General features: G+C 46.4%; 1 protein-coding gene and 2 long non-coding RNA genes across 31 annotated transcripts in view; 2 read left to right on the forward strand and 1 right to left on the reverse strand.

The window, feature by feature from the left end:
• LOC140900177 (uncharacterized) overlaps window positions 1-11,312 on the forward strand; it is a 30,428-nt gene extending 19,116 nt beyond the window's left edge. For 9 of the 12 annotated variants that reach the window (XR_012155579.2, XR_012155574.2, XR_012155578.2 and 6 more), the window contains 2 exons: window positions 4,158-7,648; window positions 10,602-11,312. This is a non-coding gene — a long non-coding RNA (uncharacterized LOC140900177). Of the gene's footprint in view, window positions 1-4,157; window positions 7,690-10,601 lie in introns of all 12 variants that reach the window. The other 3 variants (XR_012155577.2, XR_012155575.2, XR_012155583.2) reach the window with 3 other exon arrangements.
• On the reverse strand, window positions 1,518-17,557 carry LOC140900178 (uncharacterized). 2 transcript variants are annotated; one of them, XR_012155587.2, is made up of 3 exons: window positions 17,082-17,557; window positions 4,054-4,179; window positions 1,518-2,263 (listed from the first exon to the last, which is right to left on the reverse strand). It is a non-coding gene; the product is annotated as an uncharacterized LOC140900178 (long non-coding RNA). The 2 variants fall into 2 exon arrangements; XR_012155586.2 differs by lacking the exon at window positions 17,082-17,557 and adding an exon at window positions 5,794-8,013.
• Window positions 17,558-18,402: 845 nt separating this feature from the next.
• Window positions 18,403-19,097, forward strand: part of CAMTA1 (calmodulin binding transcription activator 1) — a 950,491-nt gene continuing 949,796 nt past the window's right edge. For all 17 annotated transcript variants that reach the window (XM_073316814.2, XM_073316813.2, XM_073316817.2 and 14 more), the window contains exon 1: window positions 18,403-18,607. In XM_073316814.2, the coding sequence (XP_073172915.2) occupies window positions 18,583-18,607 (25 nt within the window). In that variant the 5' untranslated portion in view covers window positions 18,403-18,582. The remainder of the gene's footprint in view (window positions 18,608-19,097) is intronic.

A 19,097-nucleotide genomic window follows, 5' to 3' on the forward strand; every position in this document is an offset into this window, starting at 1 on the left:
ATATTGAGGTTACAACATTTTGTCCACAGATACTTTTCCATGAATGTTTTATTCAAATGCTCTTGGAGAACTGACTCAGACTAACCTGCAGATAACAGTAAAACAGTAACTTATAGAAGAGTTACAGAAAGTCTCATTTTCCCCACGTAAGGAAGAGGTTGGTTACAATATGGAGTTTCAATTCATGTCTTAGACTGGGATTGAATAAACAAGCTCTACTAGATTTTTCTCCCATCTCTTGGTTTTCTTGCATAAACAGGGAGCTGTTCATTCAGCACCACTGTTTCCGTCAGCTATATGCCAGGAGCATAGACATTAGCTATTATTCTCTAATATTCTAGGACCAACATAGCTACAACACTGCATAGGAGCATGAACGTTAGTTTTGTTTTTCTAAAGGACTTAATTTTTTTGTGTGCTCCAAACTAAATGTTTACTATTGAGGCTACCAGTTTAAATCCTGATGAAACCCACAGGACAGGCTACACAGTGAAATAATTTGTCCTCCAGTCCAAAGTGTTTTGTTTAATGATGTAGGCTCAGTAGCACTGAGTCAGATTTGGCTCCACGGAAGGCAAGGGAGTTGCACTGGCTGTCCTCGCTATATAGGATCACAGTAGGGATGGAAAAAACCCAAATGATAGATTACTGAGTTCTTCCTTTTGAAAAGGTAGGGTATAATCCTCTCCAATAGGGGATCAACCCCATATTTTTAGTTCCTGGTAATTTATATACTTTTCTAACTCCTACAAGACAATTTCAGGCTCTATGATATTTAAGTTATTTGCATGACAGAGCCATCTGCAGAGTATATACCTGTAGGGAGCCTTAGAGAGGGAAACATGTTTCGTTGTGTATTCACCCTGTCTTGCTAAAGTTGGGAAATGTGATTAAATACACACAGAAAGCGCACTTTTTAAAGTACCATGAAATGTAATATTTTTTCAAAAAAAGCCACCAGGGATGTATACATCTACAGCGTTTGGTTAACTCTTTTACTCTATATCCAGACAAAAAGGCGAGTATTGCTTCATTTAAAAGGAAAAATAAAATGTTACATATAGCTTTATTGTAATCATATCATTTTTAAAATTAAGTGTCTGTTCACTCTTTTAACTGATTATTTTTAAGAACATTTGGCATCCTTAGTTTTAAATCAGCTGAGAAACTTTGCACACACACTACAAAAGAAAAAGGCTTCCAACGTTGTCAATGTAGCCATTAAAACTGCATAAATCATTTTGATTTTTGATGCTTGCCATAGCAACTGTAGACATGTGGTTTGCTGAATATCCATAGCAGGATGTTTGAATGCATTCTCTACAGCTTTTCACTTCTGTATATAACTAATTATGCCAAATCATCACATTAACCCATTAACCAAGCTAGTGCCACATCTAACATGACATGATAATGAAGAAAGTATTTTAAAAATGTTTTCATACTTCACTTTGCTCAAAATTTTTTACAAGGGGAACAGATATTACATTGCTCCCACCCCAAAATCTGTATTGCTCATCTGGTGGTAGTAAGAGCTTCTGACACATCAAAATTCTTAATTCTTTGCAGCTTCCGATAGGTAGGTATTCACATAGCTGCCCCATAAGGCTAAGACAGAGTCAAATCCCTTAACATGCATACACACAGGGTCATTCCTTAAAAGATACTTGAATATATAATTGTATTTAGAAATGTGATGATTGTGAACCTATGAGGCAGAAACTTGGCAGGATTCTTTTAAAATGATAAAAGTCACTGGATCGCAAATTATTTAAATTCAAGCAATAGCTGTTTTATTATCATCTTGTTGCAAAATAGTTACAAGAAAATACATAATTTGTTGGCATTGTATTTGTGACTCTGGTGAAAACCTATGTTCATGTCGCATTCAGAACACACTGAACAGGTCATATTGCAGAATATTCTTCTCTGTTTTAGAGGAAGACACTCATCACTACCGTTCCCAGCTTTAGTTCAAAGGTTGACTCAGTCATCAGTGAAAACAAACCAACAGGTCCTTTTAGAGAAGTTCCATCCTCCTGAGGATCTAAGGAAAAATATCCCTTTTGAGCATTTAGTCACACACCTAGAAGGAAACAACCGTTTCAATCTTCATTTGCATTGTGCAGGTGTTAGATGTGGTCCAGTTACACTGAGCTCTGCTTGAGAAGGCAGAAGTGCCAGTACTGTTCAAGCTTTGATGGAGATGGAGAGAAAACTCCGTCAGGCAAATAATACCTAGCTCTGCCAAGGTATCTTCCCCCTTTTAAAAAGACAGAACAATTTACTTTGTTTCTGGAGACATTCTAATAGCAAAAGTTCCCTAACATCAATTCTAGAGAGCTGGACCAGGAACTGATCCTTAGACTACTTTGCACCTACATTGAGGCATAACTTGCAATGCCCAAGTATAGAAATCTGCTCTTTGACCTTGGATATTCAAAGGCATAGTCTGCTGTAGAGGATGCCAGGCATAGCTCTATAGACACTCTTCTGGGCATGCGAGAAGCAGTAGTGATAGCATTAGAAGGAAGCTGAACATCCTTCCCTTCTTTGCCAAAAGTAAGGATATCAAGTGTGTGCATTTTCAGGTGGAGAGGAAGAGTAAAGTGCCAAGTTGCGGTGGAATTACATATCTCAAGAATGAGAATCCCCAATATACAAAAAAGATGTAATTGGCAAAGTTCTTGGATAAGGCACCACAAACTGCTGCAAACTTTCCTTACATTAAATCTTAAATACCAAGTTTAACATGGAATCCTCTTGCCTCAGAATGACTTACAGAAACTGCTATCAGATATAAAGTAACTATACAAGAATTTTTGTTAAGCTAATGAGTGAACAGAAGCGGTTTGAATTGCATGCACTCCACTGGAACTCCCAAAACAATGCCTTTAATATTTATTTTAAAAAATTACAGAAAACAATGCAGAAAAAATCTGACTTGTAAGAAAAATTCACTCTTTAGATGTCACAAGTAGTTTCCAGTATCAGTGTGTGTATACTTCTAAACAAAACATAAAACATCCTTTTCTACAAGTAGTTCAGAGCTCTCTCTGTTGAGTAAAAGCCTACACACACTTTTATTAGATAAAAGGGGAAATAAAGCAGTGTAAAAATGCAGTAAAACTGGCAGAAGGGACTGATCCAAAGCCTACTGAAATAAATTAAAAGACTTTCCTATTGACTTCATGGGGCTTTCGATCAAACCCTAAAAAACAGGTGTTAAGAAGAGAAGAAAAGGATAAATGTGAAAGGAAAAGAGCATTTTTTTTATCCAATAATCAGAGGAGACAAAAATTCCTTTACTCTTTTTTTTAAATTTTTTTCTTCAAGTTAGATTGTGATTTGATTCTGCCAAAACTGGAGTTCTTAATGTCCCATCTCGAAGACTCTGTTACTGCAAGGCAGGTTCAGCCTTAGTCTGAAAAATCTCAGACATACTGAGTGATTAATCCAACTAGGTTTAAAAGATATTAGTAACATGCCAGTGCCCATCCTCACCCACAAGCATACAAAAATGGACTAGTGACAAGACGAAAGAGCACACTGACTTTTTCCTGTAATTCTTTGACAAGAGAACTGTCCCTGAAAACAGCACTTGTATACATTTTGGGGAAAGTCTTCAGGACTGAAGACTTCTTCAAGGGGTGAATCTGAAGATAAGGGGTCAGGAAACTGACTTATTTTTCTTGTCATTAATTAAATAATGACAAAATAAGACTTCTCTAAGGGTGAGCTTTGCTTTCTTCATGATTGTCAAACATTGTTGTCAAACATTGACAAACTAGAGTAGTCTGTTAAAGTCCATGCCATGTTAGCAGTGCTTCTTCAAGCTGCATGCTGTGCCCGGTCTAACTTACAAGAAAGTTCAAAGCAGATGGACTCCATTAGAGAGAAAATGGGGTTTCATGGCTCAAGAAATATTTTTATGCTTCCTACAATTCAAGATAATGCCCTTCCCTTCTCATAAAAGAGAACTAATGAGGAATTAAGGTCCATCAGTACTCACATTCAACCCTTGTCTTGTATAGCCAGATAATAAAGATCTACCTTATCTGTAGATACGATTTCACCCCCAGATTGCTCAAGGTAGAACTGTTCGTCTTTACTGTTTAATGGATTCAGGTCCACCATCTTCCTTTGCTCCCATCCAGATGGCTGACTGGTTGAGTAAGGCTGAAGAAGAAACGGAGGATGAGTTTGAGCTTGTTGCGCATCAGCTCTAAGTGATACATTCTGCATTAGATTTCTCTGTCTTCTAGCATTATATCTATTTATGACTGTCATGGAATACTGCCTTCCAGCACACCCATTCATGACCCTGCAGGTATATTTCACACAGCACCCCTTCATGTCCTTTCAGTTGTCACCCAAATGAAACTGGTTCAAACAATGTACCCCCTTCATAGGGCCTGATTTATTAAGTCTTTCTACAAAGTGTAACTCACTTTATTAGCTGCCTCAGTCCAGCCCATTCTGTGTCCACATAAGAGTCCTGGTCAGCTCTAATCCCTGTTCAGGAAACCCTCACCCACTTCCTGGAATGGGGGCTGTATTTCAAAATGGTAACTCTCTCTCAAAACAGAAGTTTCCAACTCCTCCTTGGAGTTGGGTTGCAAGTAGTTAGACAGTCCCTCTCTCTCTCCTCAAACCAGGAATAGCCAGCTCTCCTCCTGGAGCAGAGTATTTATCAATGAAACAGTCATTCTGTCTCTTCTTACAGAAGGAGCCTCAGCTCTCCTCCTAGGGCTAGGTAATTCAGGCAGCTATTTCCTGTTTCCTTAAGCCAGGAGTCCTCAGGTCTCCTCCTGAAAGCTGATTTGTAATTTAGCCAGCTTTTTCTTCAGCTAGCCCCTTCCCCCACCCCCATTAGTCCTCAGAGGATTAAGCAAGTAGCCATCTCCAGTTATGTTGGTCCTCTTCTCCCAGCTCATCCCACAATTGGTTGAGTGAGTGGAAGCCTTGCCCCAGGTTCTTAAAGACACAATGATGGGATTTCCTCCCAAGCACCAGTCATCCCTGGGATTGCGTCCCCTCTATCAATATCTCTTATATGTGTCTGTATATATGCAGATAGGGGTGGGCTGACCCCTAGGAATCCTATGCTGAAGGGACAGACTACCCCTTCACAAAGACTATTCTGGGATATCCGCTTCCTAAGGAAACTTGTTTTCTATTAATTTTCCAATGTCTTTGGTTGCTTTTATTTTAGCTCAAGAGTGTCTCGCTCATAATTTGTTTCTTTAGATTTGTTTAAGATTGCCTGTTTAATTTGCCCCTTAAATAAGTTTTTTCAATTTAATTGAACCATAGTAATTCCAGTAGCATTTTCAACAATTATAATGCATTGATATGTGTCAATATCCACAACATTTCTAAAGATTCTGTGGCTCTTTGCTACTCAGACATAGGCCAACAGATAAAAATGTGAGTTTCACACATGTAGAGGTGGCAGCCAATGAACACGCCAAAATCACTGTCCAGGACAGTGAATAAGCATATGAGAGTCAGTCGGAGACTGATAGCTCTCTTAGCAATTGTCACGCGAAAATAGGCACAATTTTATTCATACCATTATAAGAGTCTAGACCCCAGTGCAAAAAATCTAAAAGTAAAACAAGATGAACTATGTTTGGCAATAGAAGAGAATCCAAACATGACAGGAATTTCTGACATTAATGGGATGATAGTAATAAATAGAACACTCTAATACCTAGATATAAACCATGCAAGAAAAACTTTCTTCCAGATTAGAACAGTAAAAGTGCCCCGCACTGAAAGAGCACTCACTGAATGTAGCGTTCACACATACTGTTTTACAGTAAAATATTTGACTAGGCCAGTGTCATCTTAGAACATTCCCTCTTTAAGCTGATGTTGTGAAGCCAGGGATCAGTTGAAAGCAAGATCATCTGGTCCTCATAAAAGCCAACAAGTAACGCAGCTGAGCATGGTCAGGGGAAAGAACCCAGAGCTAGATCCACACAATGATATAAGCACCTAAATCCAAAATATAAGTGACAGTGAGACCTTCAAAACCCTTGCCCAGGTGCTGCCTAACTCTGTAGGCACTTACATTCCTGCCGGTAAAGTTCCCTAGGTGCCTAAGTTTCTGCAAGTGAGCGTGTACACAGCCACCTTAGTCTCGGTGCCCACCGCACACATAGACCCCAGCAGGATTGTCAAACTAGGCACTGCCTCACCTCTCTTGCATGCAGGGCCCAATCTAGTAGATGCTGTCAGAGCACCCCTAACTCCACAGAAAACAGCCAGCAGAGGAGGTGCATCCCTTATAATTTCTATCCAAGAGATTAGAGCACTCAGGATGAGGGAAACCCACCTTCATTTCTCCCCTCTACCTGATGTGGAAAAGCTTAGATCCCCCCTTCCTAGAAGGGAGGGCACCCTCACCAGTGGGCTATGGGGTATTCTGTAGTATGACTCTCTCAGTCTCTCCTGTTGAAGCTGTTCCACTGAGTATAAATAAGTAAATATTAATTAGACCAGAAGGCCTTGAACTTGGATCTCCTATCATAGCTGAGTGGCCTAATCACTGGGCTAGAGAGGTATTCTCACTTGCTCTCTGGGTCAGTGACTATTTAGTTACTATACACAGTGGAATCACTTCATCCGGAGAGACTGAAGTCATCCCCCACCCTTGCCCAGTGGCTGCAGCACTCTGGTAGGAAAGCAGGAGACCTATGTTCAAATCTCTACATCAGATGGACGGGAAATTGAACTCGGCTCTCACACATTGTAGAGGACTACTTTAAGCATTAGGCTAAAGTTTATACGGGGGAGCACCACCTCCTTTAATAGTATTTCTTACAAAAGAAAGCTTAGGTACCTTTTCCCCTGGAGACTGAGGGCTTGTCTTCACTTAAAATGCTACAGCACAGACAATTTCCATACACCAATGGGAGGGATTCTCCCACAGGCACAGCTAATCCATCTCACCAAGGGACAGTAGCTAGGTTGACGCAAGAATTCTTCCATTGACCTAGCACTGTCTACACGGGGACTTAGGTCAGCTTAACTATGTCACTCAGGGGTGAGGACTTTTCCCACCCTAGAGCAATGTAGTTATGCTGCCCTAATTTTCTAGTATAGACCAAGCCTAAATTACCTACCTGCCTTTGAGAGATGAGTCTTAGGCCACATCCTTCTCCTTGGCATTTCTTGACTGGTTGAGGTGGCTCCCTGCTTATCAGGCTGGCTTTTGTAGATGCATTCTTAGGAACCTAACTCTCCCCTTTCACTGTATAGGGAGTCTGGGCACCTAACTCAGGGCTGTGGATTCCACTGGATGCCAAGGTACCTAAAAGTTAGGCACTGAAAGCTGACCATTGCAACACCTAGGGTCCTTTGTGGATCTAGCCTCCAGTATAAATGCCTCTCAGGCAGATTGCCTGGCAGTGTAGTCCTGTAGGTACTCCTGGGGGAATTCTGCACCACTGCACAGTGCAGAATTAGTTCAGAATTAATGTTCTGCCCAGAATTTCATGTCTTCTCTGCAGAGCCCTGCTCGGAGTGAGCAGCAGGTCAGCCCTGCAGGGATGGAGGCTCTGCATGCTCTGACTGCCTGGCTTGATCCTCATCCACCTGGGGACGGGAGAGGGTCCAGGAGACCCGGCTCTGGCAAAGGGTGAGGAAGGGCCGAGCCACACCGCATCACATCCCCTAGTGGTACAGTAAAGAAGCTGGGGGGAGTAAAAGCTCTGGGCATCTCCACAGCTGGGTTCTAGTGGGAGGGATGGGTGCAGGTGTCTGGGCTCTGGGGGTGCGGGAGGTGTTCCATAGCTGGGCTCTGGAGGGAGTGAGTTGTGGGTGTTTGGGCTCTGAGGGGCACCAGGCAGTCTCGTCCAGCACCCCCTAACTAGAATGGGGTTGTTGTAAGGGTTTCTTTAACTCTCTGCTCCTGGGGGAATCTTTTTGTTGTTGTTGTCTGTATTGTTGACATACTTGTTGACAGGTATTTTGAAATAAATTACCAAAATAATTAAAACTGAAGCGATTATATTGGGTTATTTTGACAAAATATGAAGAACCAGGGACACACACAAATACAGAGTACTTAAAAAAGCAAACAAGGTGGGTAAGAAGAAAAGGAGTACTTGTGGCACCTTAGAGACTAACAAATTTATTAGAGCATAAGCTTTTTCTGAGCTACAGCTCACTTCATTGGTAAGAAGATTGCAGACAAGCTATACTATTTTTTGGCATTAGTTTTTACCAAGATGGAGAGACCACAGTAGCTCCCCAGAGCTAGTTTTTGTCTGTTAGAGATTGATATTTCAAAAAGAAGGTGTTAGAACAAATACTACATTGTAATTAATCACAGGGGGTGAAAGGTATTTATCCAAGAATTCTGAAGGAATTAAATGGCTGAGCTGCTAAAACCCCCTCAAATAATCTATCATTAAAATCAGCTTCTACACTGGAGGGTAACCAGTGCTGTACCTAGTTTAAAACAGGCACTAGAAGGATGCAAGGGATTACAGACCAGTAAACCTTATTTCAGTACCCGGTAAATTAGCTGCAAAAATAATTAAAGATGGCATTACATGATACAGATAACCAGTAGAGCTTCTATACAGGAAAAGCATGCCTTTCCAACCTAACAGAATTCTTTGAGGGAGTGAATAAAGGAAAACTAGTAGATATAATTTATTAGACTTTCAAAAAGCCTTTCATAAAATCCCTCACAAGAGGCTCTTAAGGAAACTAAAGTCACTAGGTGAGAGGTAAAGATCTGTAATGAATTAAAAACTGGCTAAGAGACAAAAAACAGGAATAAACAGTTTTCAACGTGGAAACAGGTTAGTAGCGAGGAGCCCCAAGTATCCAGATTTTCATGGGTATTATTGAATCCATTGTTATAATAGAGGTTGGGTGAACCTTGTTGAAAGTGGTGGGCATGACAGCTGCCTTTCATTCAGGATACATGTAAGAAGCAGTTAAGCTCCTTTTTGGAGAAAGGTAGCTGAAACAATAGGAGCCACCACCCAAAACACAGGCAGCTGAGCATTCAGGCTTTGTCTACATTGGCAAGTTTCTGCGCAGTAAAGCAGCTTTCTGCGCTGCAACTCCTGAGGGGTCACACTGCCAAGCCACTGAGTGCGCAGAAAGTGCGCAGCTGCAGTGCTGTAAAAAACCCACCCCGAAGAGTGGCGTCGAGCTTCCCACGCCGGGGGCACGGCGCCTCGGTGCCGGTGTGGACACCCTGGTCCATTACGGTGCTGCGATCAGCCTCCAGGAGATGTCCCACAATGCCTGTTCTTGCTTCTCTGGTCATCGGTTTTAACCCTACCGCCCTGCCTTCAGGTGACCAACTGTCATCCCAACCCCGTAAATTCCTTTGGAATTTTGAAAGTCCCCTTCCTGTTGGCTCGGTGACACATACAATGGTCTCAGCGCATCTTTCCAGGTGGCCAGGTCTGCACCACGCACCAGGCGATCCCCCGCTTGAAGCAATGCCGAGCTGCTGGACCTCATCAGCATTTGGGGAGAGGAGGCTGTCCAGTCCCCGCTGCGCTCCAGCTGTAGGAATTATGATACCTACGGACAGATTTCACGATGCATGACAGAAAGGGGCCATGACCGGAACATACTGCAGTGCAGGGTCAAAATGAAGGAGCTGCGGAAGGCCTACCACAAGGCGCGAGAGGCAAACTGCCACTCCGGTGCTGCGCCCACGAGCTGCCCGTTCTACAAAAAGCTGGATGTGATACTCTGTGGCAACCCCACCTCCACTGCGAAGGCCACTGTGGATACTTTGGTGGCTCGTGTGCCTGTGAAGAGTGGACTGAGCCAGGAGGAGGAAATCTTGGACAAGGATGTCAAGGGGGACCCAGAGGCAGAGAACAACTCGGAGGTCAGAGATGCATGCAGCCAGGAGCTCTTCTCTACCCTGGAGGAGGCTAGCCAGTCACAGCTGTCAGATCTTAGTGAAGTGCAAATAGGAGAGGAGGCTCCTGGTAAGCGGATTTGATTCTAGGATTCGCTGAAGCAAGTTGTTGCTGGCAGGAGGGTTGCAGAAAGCAGGTTTGCGTCTGTATGAAGCACATACCACCACATGCCTAGGAATAGAGTGTTGGTTGATTCCGTCACATCACAGGAATCTGCCTCAGAGATCTCCAGGAAACTCTCATAGAGATACTTTCCTGCGCCACTCTGCAGTCACTGCGGGGAGGGGAACATTGCTGTACACAGACGAGCTGCATAAGGGCCAGGGCAGAAGCCACAGTCTTGGAGAAGACCCTCCCTTGATTCCCTGCTCACCCTCAGCAGTGAGATATCTTTCATCATGAACACAGCCTGTGGAAAATGTGGGGACAGGAATGATTATCAGGCCCCCCTACAGTGCTGGCTCTCCCCAAGAGCCATGTGCCCAGTGTACAGTAGGGTCCGGAACACTGATTTCCCCTGTCCCTGCAGCTATTTACCATTTTGGGGGTCTTGTGGCTTATGTGTGCTTGTCTGGGGTCAGTCAGTTAGTGACAGGTATGTGAATAGTGGCTGTATTTTAAATCACTGAATCAGTGTTTTGTGTTGCAAACAACACTGCTTCTGTAAAATGTTGTGTTTTGGCTTCACAGAGATGACCTTGGGAGCCCAGCCACCCTCTTCATTATTGCCTGCTGAACAGCTGCACAGAATTAGAAAGGGGCCACGAAGAACTATGGAGGACTTTTGTGTGAGGTTACGATGTATTCCACGGCCGAACAACAGGAATTGAAGGAGTGGCAGGACAGGGAGAAGAGGGACCGAAAGGAGAATGCCGCGCACCAGAGTGAAGCCACGGAACAGCTCTTAAACGTTATGGAGCACCAAACGGACACGCTCTAGCCTGTACTAGCACTGCAAACCGAGCGGGTCCGCGCCCACCTGCCCTTGCAGCTGCTGTCGCAAAGCTCTTTCCCACGTGCCCCCCCAGACACTCTTATCAACCTTCTGGCTCCAGTCTGTACCCGCAGCATTCCACTCCTCCCTCTGACAGTCCGGCACTGCGGACTCCCAGTACCCATTGCACTCAACACCCATCCCTCTGCAGTTTAGCCCTGTTGAAGTACAGTACCCGCTGCACTGTACTCCAAAAGGAGAAGGCTGGATACACCTGGACATACACAAATCTTTAACTGTCCTGGGACCCCACCTCCTCTTGGGACCTTCCCTTACCCTCCCCCTCAGTGCTGACGTGTTTTTTTGTTTGTCTCGCTTCCGGTTGTTGTTTTTTAATAAAAGAATTGTGTTGGTTTGAAAGAAATCTTTATTCTATTACTTGAAAGCAAACAGAGCCCTGCAAAGCAATGGACAATTATCTTAAACCTTCACAGTACCTTGTCTGCATCAATCACAATCATCTCCTAGCATTACAAGCACTGCACTCCTAAGCACAGCAACAAATATTAGTGGCTTTCAGCTTCAAATTGCTGCCACTTGGCATCCCTGATCCTTATGGCCCCACGGTGCGCCCCTCTAATAGCCCTGGTCGCTGGCTGTTCAAATTCAGCCTCCAGGCACTGTGCCTCAGCGGTCCAGCCCTGAGTGAAGCTTTCACCCTTTCCTTCACAAATATTATGTAGCCTAGAACGTGCGGCTATAAGCATAGGAATATTGTCATCGGCCAGGTCCAGCTTCCCATATAGGCAGCGCCAACGGGCCAAAAGCACACTCAACAGTCATTCTGCACTTGCTCAGCCTGTTGTTGAACTGCTCGTTGCTTCTGTCAAGGTGCCCATGTATGGCTTCTTAAGCCACTGCATTAAGGGGTAGTCAGGGTCTCCCAGAATCACAATGGGCATTTCAGCTTCCCCTATGGTGATCTTCTGGTCCAGAAAGAAAGTCCCTGCGTGCAGCTTCCTGAACAGGCCAGGGTTCTGAAAGAAGCGTGTGTCATGCACCTTTCCAGACCAGCCTGCGTTAATGTCCTTGAAATGCCCATGGTGATCCACAAGCGCCTAGAGAACCAGAGAGAAATACCCCTTCTGATTAATGTACTCGGTGGCTAGGTGGTCTTATGCCAGAAGTGGAATGTGCGTGCCATCTGTTGCCCCTCCAGAGTTAGGGATGCCCATTTATGCAAAACCATCCACAATGTCACGCACGTTGCCCAGAGTCATGGTCTTTTGGCGCAGGATGTGATGAATGGCCCTGCTCACTTCCGTCAACATGAGTCCAACAGTTGACTTTCTCACTCCAAACTGGTTAGCGACCGATCAGTAGCAGTCGGGAGTAGCCAGCTTTCATAGTGCAATCGCCACATGCTTCTCCAATGGCAGGGCAGATCTCATTCTCATGTCCTTGTGCCGCAGGGCTGGGGCGAGCTCATCACACAGTCCCATGAATGTGGCTTTCCTCATCCAAATGTTCTGCAGCCACTGCTTGTCATCCCAGACATGCATGACGATGTGATCCCACCACTCAGTGCTTGTTTCCCGAGCCCAAAAGTGGAGTTCCACTGTGGTCAGCACCTCCATGAATGCCACAAGCAATCTCGTGTGTCATAGCTACTATGCGTGGCGAGATCAATGTCGCACTCCTCTTGCCTTTGTAGTTTAAGGAATAACTCCACTGTCACTCATGACATGTTAGTGAGAGTGAGCGGCATACTGATCAACAGTGCAAAATCCATTCCTGCAGACCAAAGAGGCAGAGCACGCAGTACTTGAAATATGGCGCCAAATGCGGATGGAAGCACAGTGATTGCTGGGATGTGAAGCAATGCATCACGGGGCTTTGGGACAGGACCCAGGATGCTCCGCGACGCCCTCCGCCTTCCCACAACTCTCAGTGGCAGAAGAGGAAGAGATGCTCTGTGCGATAGTTGCCCTTAGTGCACTGCTCTGAATACCACTGCAAGTGCTGCAAGCGTAAACATGCTATTGCACAGGCAGCTGACAGTGTGAACACACAACAGTGGTTTCCCTTCATTGCTCTCTGAGCGGTGCTCTAACTGCCGGTACTGTAACTCTGCCAGTGTAGACATACCCTCAGATGCTGAGCTATCTGCTGGAGTGCTGGATATTTTTTGGTGGAGATGGGGATCAGCAGAAGCGGACAACAAGAGAAGCACTAGAAACATGTCCCTGAGAGAAAGCCTCTTGGTGTTCTTACAATATTTTGAGGCAGAATGCTGACTGGAAAGAGGCTTGGAACTATGAGCAAAGTTACTGACTCCTGTTTGATTCCTACTGTGTTCAGGGGAACAGGCCTTTGCATATATTCTTTGTAAACAGTATTGCACCAAAATAATACCTGACCCAGGAACTATGTTAAAAGGGTACGTTTAAGCTTGGCAGAATTTGATTTTTATTGTTTTATAATTTGACAGATATCTATGTTTGTTTTTATGTTTTATTCTATTTTTACTTGTTTAAATTTTCACAGTTGCACGAAATTATGGGTGGGTCAGTCAGTGGGAGGTATCATTCAATATGTATTTAATAACAGTAGACAAGGAGATTCAAAAAGATAAAGCTGTATAACTGTTAAAGCACAAATTGCCAATATCACATGTCAAAATATACGAAGTAAGTATCCTTAAATCAAACACTAAAGTTCTGAAACAGCATTTTTCTTACTTTGCCTGTCTGTAAATTTTGATGATTATTATTGATGGAAATATTTTTTTCATTGGTTTGTGTGTGTGTGGTGGAACTGATTGTCACACTGTCTGGAAGGGCTCACAACCATGGCTTCCAACATCAGGGCAGACTATCAAAAAGCATGGCAGAAACCCCAAACTGGTTCTAGGTTCTATAATTAGATTTCACTAACACAGTAATAAGAAAAGGAGTACTTGTGGCACCTTAGAGACTAACCAATTTATTTGAGCATGAGCTTTCGTGAGCTACAGCTCACTTCCCTAAAGCACTATAACGGTCTTACATTAAGTCACAGACAGTCCCCTTGGGCATTCCAATATATCTTGCCCCCAGGCAAGCTGGACTATATGATAGATGGTCACTTACACCAAAAATCACATCAATATTTAGGTTACTCCCAATCCCAAAGGACCAGTCACTTACCCCAGGTCATTTGTACTCAGATCTCAAACCAGATACAACACCTGTAACTAATCCTGTAATAAATAAAGATTTAGTAACTGAGAAATAAGTTATTTACAAGGTTAAAACAGGAAACAGATACACACACACAAGTTTCAATCTTAAATTTAAAAGGGTAATATAAGCTTCTATAATAAGCAGTTCTATATGTCCTTTAGGGATGACTCATGCCAAGCAGCATGGGGATCTCCTGCTTACGTTTAGGAATCTGTGTCCCTCAGAGTCCAGACAGCATAAAGAGACGTAGATTCTTCTTCTAAGGGATTTTTATTCTCCCCCGCACCCATCCAAGCTGATCGGTGATGGCATAGTGCAGGGGGTGCTACAGCACCCCCCAGGTTTTACACGGGGCTCTGCTCCCAGCCCTGCATGTGGGGTCCCAGCTGCTGGCCCCGCCCAGGGCTCCGCTCCAGGACCCACCCCCACCCTCCTTACCTGTGTCCGGGTCCTCCACTCCCGGAGACACGACCCTGCTCCCAGCTCCATCTCGGGAGGGGTGGGGGAGGTTGTGGACAGGGTAAGAGGGCTGGTTTTCAGCATCCCTACTATTAAAAAACGTTCCAGGGCCACTGGGTGATGGAATGAGTTCATGGGTAGGCTTCCCCTTCCTGGAAGGAGTGAGGAAGCCATCACAACAAGCTTCCTGTCCTTTGATGCCATAATGCCTCATTTGCCTTCAGTGGGCCATCTTGTATGCAGGAGGAGCACATTACCTTAATTAATGTTGCTTTTCCTGTTTGGTGAGTTACTCAGTTACAGAACTTTACAATGCAAACACTCAATGTAACTTCATATAATGGGATACAGTTATTATAAGTAGGATTAATACACTACAGCATCCTATGAGCATTCCATAATGTCTAAACACATTCTTATAACACTAATATCTATTTTAACTATACCAACCCACAGGTAAGTCAGACGGGTTTCCAGCTACACATTTGTAAGCGTTCCGTGAGGCGGGCAGCTTTGGTATGAACTGGCACCTGATCTGCCAGCATCACAATAATGTTTACCAACATTTACAGATAAAGATCTAATCCTTCCAAGCCTGATTCCTGAGTCTGTACATTTCTCTGTTATCTAGTAAATAGCTGTGAAACCCACTGGCAAAATAGTTCTTCCTATCTAGTGGCTTATCCGCATAAAGGAGAACAATCTATTACTACAACCAAGTATTTCATTAGCTCAAGTGATAGACAGAGGTCTGTGCTGTGCATCTAAAGGTCCCAATCATCTTACTGATGCATGTGGAGGGTCAATATCATTCCACTTAATGGATTTTTTTTTATTTGCTTTTTTAAAATTTAGGAAATTACATAAAATTACACAACAACTAATTTTGCAAAGTCAAGCACTCAAAAGCTAGGAAATGCTAGAATTAAGGTTGCCTATGCCACCTTACTTTGGCCCCTAAGTATTGTGATGCAGACTTTAATTACATGATCAAATTGTGTGTTGCCCACAAGACCCGCTCCTTGTTCAGTGCATAGGATGAATGGTACTCAAGAGTACAAAATGAGATTGTATCGTGAATGAAAGGCTATTATCTGTAAGACCCTGGCTTCATTTGTTGTAGAAGTTAAAATATGTGAAGCGAAGGATGCAGGGAGACTGCAGGAAGAGAAAGAATGGTCTCATGGTTAAGGCAATTAAATGCCATGCTGCAGAACTGGATTCTATCCCTGCCTCTCCCACAGATTTCTTATGTGATACTGGGCAAGTCACTTAAACCAAACTTGTCACAAGTGACTGCTAATGGTGTGTTCCGCATTTTCTGGATGCCCAACTTGAGGGTTAACTGAATTGCTCAATACTCAGAGCTGCAGCTGAAATCAATGGAAGTTGTGTTTTGAATATGTACAGAGCTACAAAAATGCCAAATACTAAAAAAAAAAAAAAAGTCCTAGATTTCTCAAATTCAGCACCCAAAATTACAGCACACCCCTTACAGGTTGGGCCATAAAAGGGATGTGCATCAATTCTCCATCTGTAAAGCAGAGATAACAAATTACCTCAGAGACATTTAGCAAAGATAAAGTAATTTATGTGCGAAGCACTAAGCTACAATGCTGATGAGCGTCCATGATGAGAAAAGCCCACGAGGAAATTAATAATCCTATACGCGATGCAGGGTTTAATTGTAGTAAATTAGGCAGGGGCCACACACCGAATGCTAGTATGAAAATGAATACTGAGCAACTTCCATTCAGAGAGCACTGTTCACCCTCTGCACTGACTGAGGCAGGGTCCTGTGGAAAAAACAGTACATGATTAACGTAAGAGGCTGCTGTCGTGGATCAGACAATAGTGTATCTTGCTCAGTATCCTGTTTCCGACAGTTGCCGATACCAGAGCTTCACGGAGACCATATAGAAGAAAGCAACTATGGAGTGATCCATGCTTGTGTTCCACTCCTGTCTTCTAATATAGGTTTAGGGTGGCCTTGACAATGGGATTGCGTCCCTGACTATCTTTGCTAATGGTCATTGATAGACCTATCCTCCATGAACTTATCTAGTTTTTTTTTTAAACCCAGTTATACTTCTGGATTTATATAGTGGCATTATGGTATTCTTGTTGCAAAAAAAGCAAATGTCATTCTGGGATGTATTAGCAGGAGTGTTGTAAGCAAGACATGAGAAGTAGTTCTTCTGCTCTACTCTGATTAGGCCTCAACTGGAGTATTGTGTCCAGTTCAGGGTGTCACATTTCAGGAAAGATATGGACAAATTAGAGAAAGTCCAGAGAAAAGAAACAAAGATAATTAACAGTCTAGAAAACATGACCTATGAAAAAACTGGGTTTGTTTAGTCTGGAGAACAGAAGATTGAGAAAGCACATGATCATGCATCCGATGAAGTGAGCTGTAGCTCACGAAAGCTCATGCTCAAATAAATTGGTTAGTCTCCAAGGTGCCACAAGTCCCCCTTTTCTTTTCACATGATAACAGTTTTCAAGTACATAAAAGGTAATAAGGAGAAAAGAGGATAAATTATTCTCCCTAACCTTTGAGGATAAGCCAAGAAGCAATGGGCTCAAATTGCAGCAAGGGAGGTTTAGGTTGGACATTAAGAAAAGCTTCCTGTCAGGGTGGTTAAGCCCTGGAACAAACTGCCTAGGGAGGCTGTGGAATCGCCATCACTGCTGGAGAGCAGGTCAGAGAAACGCCTGACAAGCACGGTCTAGAGCCGGGGTCTCAAACTTCACTGCACCATAACCCCCTTTTAACAAAGATCAGGACACGACCCCAGGAGGGGGGACCAAAGGCTGAGCTCGCCCGAGCCCCGCCGCCCTGGGCAGGGGGGCCAAAGCCCAAGCCCCACCGCCCCAGCCCTGAGCCCCACCAACCGGGGCTGAGGCTGCTGGGCCCGGGCTGTGACCCTGGGCCCCAGCCAGCCTCAGGCCAACGCTGGCGCCGCCAGGCGGCCTCACAGCCCGCCCCGGCGTCCTGGCCCCCAGCCTGCGAACGGCCGGGGAGCGGGGGCCGGCCGGGGAGCGGGGGCCGGCCGGGGAGCGGGGGCCGGGCCTGCAGGGCTGCGCGCGGAGCGGACGTTTTCGGAGACCCGCGTTGCCAGGGGCCTCGCGCCCAGCAACCGCCGCCATTTTGTTCCCCTCGCCCGCCCGTTCCGCCAGCTCAGCTCCCCTCTGACGCCTGCGGCCAGCGCGGCCCAAGCGAGCCTGAGGAGCCCGCGGCGAGCCGAGCCGAGCCGAGCCGACCCCGGCCCGGCCCGGCCCGGCCCGTCTCCGCAGGGGGCGAACCGCCCGCCTGGGCCCGGCCTGCGAAAGCCCAAAGCCAGGGCCGGGCCACGGGCAGAAGGACGTCTGGGCCCCCCCAATCAGCGCGCCACAGCCAGAATAAGCGGCGCCCATTGGACGCTGCCCGCCCGGCCGCGCCAATCAGGGCCTTTGTTTAGGGTTACGTGAGGAGAAGGAGGAGTTTGCCGGTCACAGCCAATAGACGGAGCAGAAGGCCGAGTGATCAGCGGTCCCCTGGCTCGCCCCTCTCGACTCATTGATTGGCTACGGAGTCTGTCCGTTTAGCGCGCCTCGTTTCCTGTTCGTTGGCAGAGCTGTCAGGGTTTTGTGTCCACCATCAATGCCCGCTTCCTTTTCCCGGTGATTGGCTGATAGAGTTGTCAGTGAAACGATTCCACTGTCTGATTGGTTATGGGAACTGTCAGCTAATGACCTTCTTTCCCTTTCAGATCCTCCCTGTGACTGGTGAGTGGCTGTAGAATGTGTCAGTGCAGCGCTTCTCCTCACTGATTGGTTATGCGGGCTGTCAGTCGGCTCCCTTCTCTCGACATGCCCGCCCCGTGTTGTCAGTGATTGGCCGCAGGAAGTGTCAGTTCGGCGGCTCCCCCAATGGGCGGCCCGGGGTGGGTGCGGTGCGCGCGGTGTGGCCGGCCCGGCGGCGGCGGCAGCGGCAGCGGGAGGAGGCGGCGGCGGCGCGCGCCTGGATCCCGGTCGCGAGGAGGCGGAGGAGGATGTGGCGCGCGGAGGGGAAATGGCTGCCGAAAACAAGCCGGAAGGTGAGAGCGCGGCGGGGCCGGGCCCGGCCCCTCAGCCCGGCCGGGGAGCGGGGCGCAGCCGCGGGGCAGGCGCCCGACGCCGCGGGCCGGGCCGGGCCGCGCAGCCCCGCGCCAGAAAGTTTCGCTGTGCCGGGCGGAGGGGGGCGCGGCCCGGCCCGGGCGCGACGGGCGCCCCCGCGGGGCGGGGCAGGGTACCGGCGTCCGCCGAGCGGGGAGCGGGCCGCGGGGACACCCCCCTCTCGGGCCGCTGCTGAGGGAAGGGCGCCACCTCCCCCGCCTCCGCCATTGGGCCGGGAGCACCCATCCCCCACCTTCCCACCGCGGGACCCGGCCGGCCCTCGGACCTCCCCTGCGCCGGGGGGGGGCAGGGCACCCCCCTCTCCCCGTGGGGGGGCCGGCCCCCCGTCCCCCGCTTCTCCTCCCCCCCGTGGGGGGGCCGGCCCCCCGTCCCCCGCTTCTCCTCCCCCCCGTGGGGGGGCCGGCCCCCCGT

The sequence above is a fragment of the Lepidochelys kempii genome, chromosome 18, assembly GCF_965140285.1.
Source record: "Lepidochelys kempii isolate rLepKem1 chromosome 18, rLepKem1.hap1, whole genome shotgun sequence".
In the NCBI taxonomy this organism is placed as follows: domain Eukaryota; kingdom Metazoa; phylum Chordata; order Testudines; family Cheloniidae; genus Lepidochelys; species Lepidochelys kempii.